At 42.1% G+C, this 11,275-nt stretch overlaps 1 protein-coding gene across 1 annotated transcript in view; it reads left to right on the top strand.

Annotated features, from left to right (window-relative positions):
* The first annotated feature begins 330 nt into the window (after positions 1–330).
* Positions 331–11,275, top strand: part of LOC123977964 (complement C1q-like protein 3) — a 26,114-nt gene continuing 15,169 nt past the window's right edge. Inside the window, exon 1 of the mRNA XM_046061055.1 lies at positions 331–1,314. Coding sequence (XP_045917011.1) covers positions 724–1,314 — 591 coding nt within the window. The 5' untranslated portion in view covers positions 331–723. The remainder of the gene's footprint in view (positions 1,315–11,275) is intronic.

Here is an 11,275-nt window from a genome sequence, read left to right as displayed (position 1 = left end):
CAGCTTTCGGTAACTTTCCATCTAAGTCTAGGTAATATCTTCACAGACCGTCACAGATGAGAGGGGGGTTTGATAAACGATCAGATTCTTAAAAGTGTTATCTAACCCATCCAGATCCAGTATTTAAGTAAGCTGCCCTGTTTCTATTGGATAGCAAGGCTTCAGACCCTCTCTGTGCCCCCCCCCCCCCCCCCCCCCCCCCCCCCCCCCCCCCACACACACACACACACACACACACACCCCACCCCACTGTGTGTCTGCCCTTTTTTTTTTTTTTATCTGTGAGGCTCTGTGGAGGCAGACGCTCCAACTGATCCTGATCCACCTTAAGTGTTGAGCTGCTGTGGGCTACGCATAGGCTACTTTGGTTCAAGACCTGTGGATGATAGAAGGGCCGGACCTTATGTCTGGATTTGGGAGCCTGTCAGAGATGCTTTTGGAAATCACGGAACAGCGACGGGCTGAACTTTGAGAGACTTGAAGAAGCAGCACATCAACAGGAAAAGTGCGGAGAGGAGAGTGACGGGGAGTCGAGGGGAGGGGGTCTGCTTTCCAAAGTTCATTAACATCGCCAACAAAGTGTAGCTCCGCTACATCTTTTCTTTAAAGGGTTCCTCTCCAGCCAGCAAAATTCCACCCAAAAGCAGACAACAGGATCGTCCTGCGCTGACGCGGCTGGTCGGCAGGAAGCGGCTGGTGGCGGCGGGGGTCCTGGGAGTCATTATGGTTCTGGTTTTGGTCATCCTCATCCCGGTTCTGGTCAACTCAGCGGGGACGGCGGCGCACTACGAGATGCTTGGCACCTGTAGGATGGTGTGCGACCCGTACGGCACCAAATCTCCGACCAGCACCGCCACGGCGGACACGGTCCGAGACAACAGCCTCGTGCAGTCTTTACCAACTTTTATCCAAGGTCCGAAAGGGGAACCAGGACGCCCAGGTAAGGCAGGTCCGAGGGGACCTCCCGGTGAGCCGGGACCGCACGGTCCGGCGGGGCCACCTGGAGAGAAAGGTGAACCGGGCAGACCCGGTTTACCAGGACCTCCGGGACCCAGCGCAGCTGCCGGTGCAATAAGCGCGGCCACCTACAGCACCGTGCCCAAGATCGCCTTTTACGCAGGGCTGAAAAAGCAACACGAGGGCTACGAGGTGCTCAAGTTCGACGACGTGGTGACCAACCTGGGAAACCACTACGACCCGACCAGCGGGAAGTTCACCTGCTCCATCCCCGGGATTTATTTCTTCACCTACCACGTCCTGATGCGCGGAGGGGATGGCACCAGCATGTGGGCTGATCTGTGCAAAAACAACCAGGTAACGCAAAGTGTGCACCTAGGAGCAAACATTATCATCAGTCCATCAGCCTGTCAGAGTGTTGACATGATCTACAGCAGGGACGGTGTCACAGTCTGTCCATCTGCAGTAGGTTTGTCAGTGCATAAAGATGACCTACAGCCTGGCCACAGACTAAAGCTGACTTGATTTGTGGATGAACAGAAGTCTGTGCTCTCTGATCTAAAGTTCCCCTGCACTGTAAACCTGTAGCCTATGTGGTTTCTCTGCAGCTGCCTTCAAATGCCTTTAATTCAGAACCAAAGTGGGGATTCCTCTGGGAGCACAGCAGCGCTTTCTCACCCAATAAACACAGTGAACAGAATTTTAGGTAAAATAAATATGACGATCTCAAAATATTCAGATATAGCTTAATTAACGTTTTGATTTTAAAGAGCAGTACGTTATTAAGCAGGTGAAACTGTCCTCCTCTCTCTACATGTCACACTTACACACTAATGGCAGAAATAAACACTCACACAGTCGCAGTATCTTGCCCAAAGAAACCTGCGGCCTCCTGCTTTGCTCATTCGCACATTTGATGACTGCAGCAAAGAAATGAATATGTATCTAACACGTTATCAGCTGACAGAACTGTGGTCTAGTTTCTGGATATTATCCGAGGTGTGAAAATAACTGCGTTATTGTCAGATTTGAAACACATACACAATGAGTGGAAATAGGGTGGTGATGGTACAGTGGGTAAGCCTTTGGCGTGAGAGACCTGGGTTCAATTCCCCATTGTGACATCACCAATGTGTTCCTGAGTAGGACGCTTAACCCCTAGTTTCTCCAGAGGTGTGCGACTTCTGACATACATAGCAATTTTAAGTCACTTTGGATAAAAGCGTCCGCTAAATGAATAAATGTAATGTAGGTACGTATCTTAATGGGTTCCCCAGAGACTTCCAGAACATTCCTGCTGCATGTTAGACAGCAAACAGAAAGGGGAAGTACCTCAAAAGTGCAGTCCACCCTTTGTTTCTTGGCAACCATAGACAAAATTGGTCATGTGACTACGTATTTTTGAAGAATAATCCATTTTACTCACCCTGTGGTGGAGAGGGGCCCATGGAATAAGTGATAAGCACATTTATGATCAAAAAACATTTTTTGCCATTCAAAGTGATTTTTTTTATGTTCAAGGAGTTGTACTTCTTGTGTCAGGTTTGAAAAAATCTTACACATGTGTTAATGCTTTAGGAAGTTATGTATGAGGCTATACTGCTACCCTGACGTTACCCTTAAACTGCTGGATGACACAAGTTTGTTAAAATGGCAGGGATGGGGTAATTTGAGACAAAAGACCTGGGGGGAAGTTGAACCAGCTAATTTACTGTAATTTTACATTGCATTCTTGCATCACCAAAATGATGTGACATTATGCATTTTAAACCAGAAATTATCGTGTCATGTTTCTATGAATGGAAGACAGACAGGCTTTAAGTCCTCTTGCAGATTTGGACAGAGTAGTGGGAGAGGTGCACAAATGGGAAGTCCTTACATCAGGTGGCACCGGACATGACGATCAACAGGATGACTTCAAAGCAATACATTGATATGAAACAACTAGGAGACATAGCTGCAATTTTTAACTATCTAAGTGCAATTAAATGTTGTGAACTGGCGTTTGAGTTTGCACGATTAAATGACATAATGTCCCCGACTTGCCCATGGAGTAAGTTGAGCCAAGAATCCACTTTTTTTTGGAACGCCATATTTTGAAAACAGTTTATTTTAGATCCAAATTGATCATTCCCAGGGATGCACCACATCCTAAAATATATGTACATATTTTAGTTGGAGACATTACTGTCATGTCCTCACTTTAAAGACATCTCAAGTAAAAACTGGCTCAACTCACCCCACTCTCCCCTACTGAGTAGGCTGCTTTCACTTCTACATCTACTTAATAACAGTAGTAATAGTAATCCAGCCTGAGGCTGTTGGTGCCATCCCTGTCCTGTCTGTGCTGTCAACAGTAGATGTAATCTGGGTCAGACCCCTGCTGCAGCGTTGCTCCATCGAGCACATCCCGCTGCTGTCAGATGCTGGGGCCGCTGAGAGCCTGGCTCAGCGTGTGGCTCCGGGATTACAGCTGCAGAGCTGCACGCGCTGACGGACATGTTTCAATTAGGACTCTTGTCACACACCAGCCACAGTCTGCCTTCCACTAGGACTCAGACTCAAACCACTTAACATGTGAGCTCACCCTATTTCATTCACCTGACCACATCCCGTCTGTTAGATCACCCGAGCTGGTTGCAGTTATTTTACTGGTGCCTCGCCTCCTGCAGCGATTGACCACACTGTCCTTTCACGGTACGGATCCATTTTTAAATCCAAATCTTAAAACATGTTGATTCATAAAAGGCTTGTTATAATTATAAAAGTACAAAAGGATGATTCAGATGGAGAAACATCCTTTCACTGCATGGACATTTCAATTCATTCTGTAGCAACAGTCACAGAGGTTTTTAAATGGAAGCTATTTTCTGAAGCAATTTTAGTTTCAATGCATGTATATTATTATTATTATTATTATAATGATTATCAATATGCAAATAAAGACAAGAGAAATTAAATATCAATAAGATAGCTTTTAGATTCGGTAATGTTAGCTAACTAACGTTAGCCTGCTGGATTTCTGTGTAGCCGTGTTGGTCCTAGCTGTAAGTGTTCTTTAAATTGGATGTCGAGTTTACAGCTGGCCAGCAAAGACTGCATTGCACAGTTGTGGTGTTCCCGTTTTCTGAATTACAGATGAAATTCTTTCTAAATTTCCACCCAGCGAAGGTGTTTTTGTTAGTTGCTGTCATTTGAAAAGTGGTATTGTAGGATAACAAATGCTCATGTGCATGGTTGTTAAAATGTATTATTAATTAATTAAAAAATGCTTTTTTAGATTACAATCATGTTAATAATCCCCATTTTATATAAATGTATTGGTAATCTGACATCTTTTTTTGGTGACTTTAATAGAATACATGTACCTTTTTTCTGTACTCTACTTACCTAACGTCGTTCCATGTATTCCGTTACTCCCCAAGCCTGCTGTTTAGGCATGACATTTCTTCATAGTCAAAAGTATATACAACAAGGAAAAATATTTTATACAGAAAAAATGGGAAAACGTGAGCATGAGTATGAAGGTATTTTTGTGTCTTTTTAATACAAGCAAAAAAAATATGTTTTGAGAGCATATTTACTGCACTGCAATCAAAAATCAAGTTTGTAATTAAAAATAAACATATAACAGTCTATATTTTCAATGTATTATCAGCGGTCTAAAGTCCAGTTTATGCTGTGTAACCATAAACTTCAATTACCACAGTCACAGAAAACTAGTTTTGCTAGATATCATGTACAATGTGTTAAACATGAGTAGCTAACCTTAGCCTAGCTAGTCATGTCTGATGCACTGCCAGTCAAGCTTCATGCTAAGATGGCTAAAGTTAGCTAACTGTTATACATATCATTCGAAAAAAGGACACACTCCGTGGCCTTGCCAACGGTAAATATAAATAATCATTAAATCATGCCATACTACATTTAGAAGCATCTCTATTGAAATGAGCAACATAACGTAAACTTACCTCCATCTAGCCTGTACACGTTACAACTCTGTCTCCAGTAGAACGGAGTGCTGCTTGGAGCCGTCTGTGCTAGGGGATTGTGGGCGTGGCCATGTGGTCAAGCCAAACCCATGATTGGTCAGTCAAATCCACCAATAGAATCTCCTATTTTGACCATTTTACACTTGCAAAACGATTTAAACCGCAAAACTTTCTGACTTGCAAGGAAAATGTTTTGACTTGAAATCAAGAGGACATATTAGCAATTAAAACTTTTTGTGACACAAAAAAAGGCCTGTTTATTTTTAATTACAAACTTGATTTTTGATTGCAGTGCGATAAATATGCTCTCAAAACATTTTTTTTATTTCATTAAAAAGACACAAAAATACCTTCATACATGAGCAGAGGAAAGGTTCCTTCTCCAGAACACACACGCAACAGCTGCTTCATGTCCAGAGGAGATACGATGAACAATATCGTAGAAATACAACGTGAGAATTCTACACCTACATCCACAAAGTAATTTAGTGAGTTAAAGAGTTTAGAGAGCTGCTCAGACCTTTACCATCCAACCAGCTGTGGACCAGAGACATGGGCAGAGCGTGGACATATCACTCGCACAGCAGAGAAGAGAAGGACTGTGAAGCTGCTCGTAATTGTAGTCAGCACATGATAAGATGCGTTTAACAACAGTTATCACACAGCAGCAGAATGACACAAGTGCCCCCTTAAAGAGAGGCACTGTGCGTAGACAGTTTTGTAAACCTTCCTACCCAGGACCAGAATCTAAACTTTGACAAAATTTTTATTTTAAATGGTGTGTTGTGGAATGGGAGTTTTCATTATAGTGGCTTTATTACGAGCTAAAATCAAAACCCACATATGACCAACACACAGTGAACTACTGTTCACCTAACTACCACAGCCAGCGTATCTCAATATTTTCTTCCTCCGGTTCATCTTAGGGGAGGAGAGGAGCTCAAGTGATTACTGCAACGTTTTCCAATTTGGTCACTACACCTCAGACTTAGCTTCGGCAATCCTGCCTGTCAGCATTTCCGAGAATACACTGTTTGACACACTTTACCACTTTCTAAAGGACCCACCTGAGCTGGACAGCCTGATCTATTTACAGACTTGACCCTTCAGGCTCAGCTCAGGGTTCTTACAGTAAAGTGATGATACGTGTACACATGCAGCTAAGGTCAGATCTGACCTCCTCTGTTCTGGACAGAACTGAAAGCTGTCACCTCTTAAGTAAAGGCAGCTGGGACTGATCTTAGGAAAGTGGGTGTCTCTCTCCCCATGTCTCCTGTCTCTCTCTACACTGTGTCCGGCAATTAAAGACAAAAAACTACCTTAAAAAAGAGGATTTTTAATAACTATGCTAACTCTAAGCTAGTGCTGCATCACGATGTTGCCTTTGAGTCTTGAGAGCAGATCAGTAGATTATGTGGAGAAAATGGAGTCCATTCTGTTATCAGCAGCTCAGTCAGTGATTTCACAAGCTAAACATAAGGCAGGAGAATCAGTATACTATAGCGCTATGCTATGCTAATAGTTAGCCCAAGGACTAAGCCTTTGGCTGACAACAAGCATTTAGCCCTATCTGACTAGTATTTCAGGTGACCATGACTTAGGTTGTCGATCAGATGTAAATAACCAATAGCATCTCCTAAAAATTCTGTTCGCTATTGTCAAATAGGTTGAGATCCCAGCGCTCTATAATAGGGACTGTAAGGTACTTTCCAACTGAATAACACAAATGAGTATAATAACCAAAAGAGTGTCAGGTACTTTCCAACTGATTGTGTAGAAGTACCATGTGTAATGTATTGATGTAACAACCATATGGTAATCAACTAAGAAATGAAAAGAATATGATTAACTACAAAATGAAATGAAGGAGATCATGATTTTAATAGTATTGATTAAAATGTGTGTGTGGAAAGAATAAGGAAAATGTAAGAAAAATGAAGGAACATGTTGAGACATGTTGAATTGACTGTGAAAGACTGAGATGGGTGTAATGGTCTTATGACTATGAGTCATTGGGAGAGAAGGGTCAGCAAGGGGAAAGGAAATGCCAAACAAGGACATCTCTGGCCCAACTGAATTAAAGAATGAACAAGCTATGTGACAGTAGTCACGTAGACAGAAAGATTGTGGTGGCTGATTTGACAAAGAAACTCAGCTACGGAGTAGGATATATAAAGAGGAGTCAGAGAGAGATCGGGGTTATTCCTCGGCAGACCTCAGAGGCATCGGACTCGGATCAAGACCATCACTGCATCAAAAGCAAGAGCCCAAGACAAGAGACGGGGATTTTGAGCAGCAAACAACTAGAGAATACTTCGGAGATTTCTTCAGGGGACTTCAACAGATCGCGCCACAGAGGGTAACCACAACATCCAAACCAACTGAGGAATCATTGGACTCTGAAGATTATCTCTCACCCAACTGCAACGAAGACTGAAGACTTTTGAAGACAATTTGAGGGCTTTGGACAAATCCTCAAGTTTCCACCAGAGTCATCAGCCCAGCAGAAGAGGGAAAGAACTCCTTGGCCAGGACCAATCCTTCCCCTTCCTTACTCTTCAAAAAGAAGACATCAAAATACTCAAGCTCAGCTATCACAATCAGGTTTTGAATTTTAGAGATTTTATCAGTTTATTTAGGTTTTAATCAGTTTTAAGTTGTATGCTTGCCCTTGCTTAATTTTGCAATAAAATATATAATCACTGCATTTAAAGTACAAGTAGTAGACATTGAATTTATTTCTTCACTAAGGCAGTAATTAATTAGGTAAAGTGTGTTAACATCTTTAAGGTTCTTATAGGTTGCTCTAGCCAACGGGATTAACTTATCCTTGGGGCCTATTTTCCTGGCCACTAAACACAATCCTAGCAACTATACCAAGTGCACTGATCAATGAGAAGAGAGCTGTCGTTAACGGGCGTGGCTGGGGTGGTATTTGGCTCTAGGGCTATTCAGTCAGGTGCCATTTCAGAGAAAGCAGGGTAGGCGTTCGGAAGAAGACAGTTAGAAGCTAGGCGAATCTCTTCGACACCAGCTTAAACAGTCCTCAGTTATACCTAATTGGGTAATACCCATAGGCGTAGAGGATCGGACCCTTTAAGACGGAGAGCTGGTCCAGTACCTCCTGAACAGGGGTAGATCGGGATCTAACACTATTTTAGGAAAACTTTATTGCTGCCTGAATTATCTTTATGAATAATGTTTGTTTTTTTGGTGTAGGAAGTACTACAGATCCTGAGACCCCTGTGCAGTTCAGTTGACTGAACCATGAAAGTATGTAATACTTTAGCTGCTACAAGCAGATATTGTAGGAACATGAAAATGAAATACATGGTCACTGAACATTTTACTGATTCGTTCAGATCAGCATTTAGCAACTTGGCAGATAAGTTAATAAATAAGTCTATCTCTGTCTTTCACCCCAACTAGCATATATAACCTATGAACGTCATCCCGATAGTCAAAAAACAGTTTAACTGCTTGGATGTTATTTTTATGCCTTGTGCTAAAACCAAATTTACTGCATTGGAGCTGTGAGAGTTCACTATAGCTTGCACTCCATTCTGACAAATTAGCTTGATTGTAGGACTGTAATTCTTGATGGCTCTCACCACAACCAATGTTGTCTGAGATAATTCCAAAAAAGCCCAGAAAACATTCACACACACTGCCTTTTCCATTAACATATCTGATGATGACCGTGAGTTGGAAAAATGTGTCATGCACTTCGACCGCAATGAAAGGACACACGTTTATTTCTTTATCAGTCTTATCCTGTATTACACAAGCTATGCTTTCAATAATGTTATTCTGTATGGTGTTTGTTGTACCGCTGAAGACTGTTGATGATACCAAGTTGCTCCACAAGTGTAGTGTCAAACTCCGCAAATGCTTTATTTGCTGATGCTGAATGCTGATTTACCATGCTTCTCAATCAGCTCGAGACAGGTTGGCAAGGTTGGTGAATCCTGTAGTGACTCAAGGGTTGTTCAGTGAACACAAATCTTTGTCAAAAAGAAGACATGACCAGCAAAACAGGCACTGAAGTTTGGAGCTACCAGCTAGCCACTCAGAACAGACATAGTTTTCCTCATTGAACGTTTGAAACCCTCCAGTTTTGGCGTTGGTCTTCCATCAGATTTAATCTTAAATTGCTGCTGCAGTGGTAGTTTAGTAAATCTATTTATTACTAAAAACTCAACCCTTGGCATCATCCTGACTAATCAAAGTTTGGCAGTGGCATGACAGTGGCCTCATCTGATAGGTTAATCATTTCATTTTTTTTCACAAAGGGACGCCAACTCTGCTTGGCCTCCACATGGAGTCGCATAGCATTTAGAGTGGCGTTGTTTCACTCATTGAAAAATGGGGAAAAGATGACAGCAACAAGATTTATCAAAACTTTAAACATTGTGTTTTTATTAAAATTATAATTAGAGCCTGAAAAAAAAACAGGGGAAGCCTGGCTTCCCTTTTATGGAGGGATTATTGGGTCAGATTAAAACTAAAAGTCTAAATGGAAAATGCATTTGGTATTTAGGATTGGGCATTTAGGATTGGACATTTGGGCATTTGGTATTTAGAATAGGGCATTTAGGTATTAAGGATTGGGCATTTGGGATTTAGGATTGAGGAGTGTATGCAAACGAGGAGTTGTGGCCCAAAGGATGGAGGGAGGGATTGAAACGGCTGAGGCGCAGACGCAGTCTATGGACTATAGGGGAAGCTCTGACTGCCAGCACACTGCAATGAAACCAAGCAGTCCAAGTGAACAGGGCTGGAGGGAGGACTATAATGTATAATGTCATAACTAAAAGCCTTTTAATATTTCTGACCATGTGGCTTCACACACAAAGTCCACAGTGAAAGGAACGCTATCTGGTCTGACGAGAAAGCAGCGGAGTGTGCAGCAGGTAAGACACAAACTTTAGCAACTAGCTAATGTTATATTAGGCTAACTGTTATTTGCTGACATGCATGAGTAACAGGTACGTTGGTACATGCAGGGGTTTTTTTAAATGCAGACAACATGCTAAAAATAGTAGACCCACTTTTTTCACACTGCTAGGAAATCATGACTGCTGTGAGACATTTTTTCTGACATTTAACGTCATGGCCACACCGCAGGGTTAGTAAACAGCACAAGGCAGCATGGAGGCCAATAACGATCACTGTGGTTGCTGTGTGGCCCATAGACTGTAAAAATATGGTTTAACGTTAGCCGCTGTGACAGGTGTTGACGGTGCTTGTGTGCTTTGAAAGATGTCACAGCGCGGATACAAAGTCACAGCTCACAGACAGCCTAGCATGCTATTACTAAATGGATGAAACCTTTATCGAATTCCGCAGATCTGGAAGGGAAGGGCAGGAAAAGGGCCAAAAATGATCAAATCAAATAACTTGTATTGGTCACTTAACTGTACAAAAGTTAAAGGTGAGTGAAAGTCTTGGATGTTTGCTCCACAAAAGTGAATCTGTACAAGACACAGACATTACCCAATAGGCCTACAGTCTAGTTTAAAAGTACATAATACCTGTACTACAGGGTTAGACTGTTAGTGCAGTGTTTGAGGTTGACATAAGCTGTTTTTCCCCACTGACTTGTCCTCCTCCCTGCAGACAGAGATGTTCACCTGTACATGAAGGACCACTTGGTGTCACAGCTTTGGATCAGCCGTCTGCGGCAGAGTCCCAGTCCACTGGGTCACACCACAAGCTGGAAGTTAGAGCTACAGCTGATTCAGTAACCACTGGATCCACTAGACACAGGACTTTTTCTCTCACTTAGTGGTTATATATCATATTTGTAGCAGACCTCGGCTACGTAAAATTTTAATGTAGTTATGAAAATTAATATTTCCGGGAATATTAATTTTATACCTCGAAATTAGGAGCACCACCTAAAGATTTGCTTGTCCGCCCAAGGCTTTAGGTCCTTGAGTATAGCCTGAGAATTATACCGAGTTCGGTTAATTCATTAGTTGTTATTCTGAAATCGTAAGGTCAATCAGTCAGTCTCAGATCTGAGCGTAAGTTCTGTGTATAGGGACTCTAGATTCTGAATAACACACACACATACATCGCTGTGCTCAAAGTGAATTTATTAACTAACAGAAGAGGGTACAATTGTGGGTAAATGTGGTGATATTACAGGGATAACAGTTAATATGACAACAAGGAGGTACTAAAACAGGGTAGCCTATGTAAGGTTCGATTGAGTTTCAGTTTATATTGTAGAGGGAGAGAATTCTACGAGTATGAGGGAACAAATGACCGAAATTGGATTGCAGATTTAATTTGTCTAATCTAAGGGTTATTAACTGTGG

Source organism: Micropterus dolomieu, linkage group LG01 (genome assembly GCF_021292245.1).
Source record: "Micropterus dolomieu isolate WLL.071019.BEF.003 ecotype Adirondacks linkage group LG01, ASM2129224v1, whole genome shotgun sequence".
NCBI lineage: Eukaryota > Metazoa > Chordata > Actinopteri > Centrarchiformes > Centrarchidae > Micropterus > Micropterus dolomieu.
Note: the sequence above shows the minus strand (reverse complement) of the source record. Positions and strands in the feature narration are given on the sequence as shown.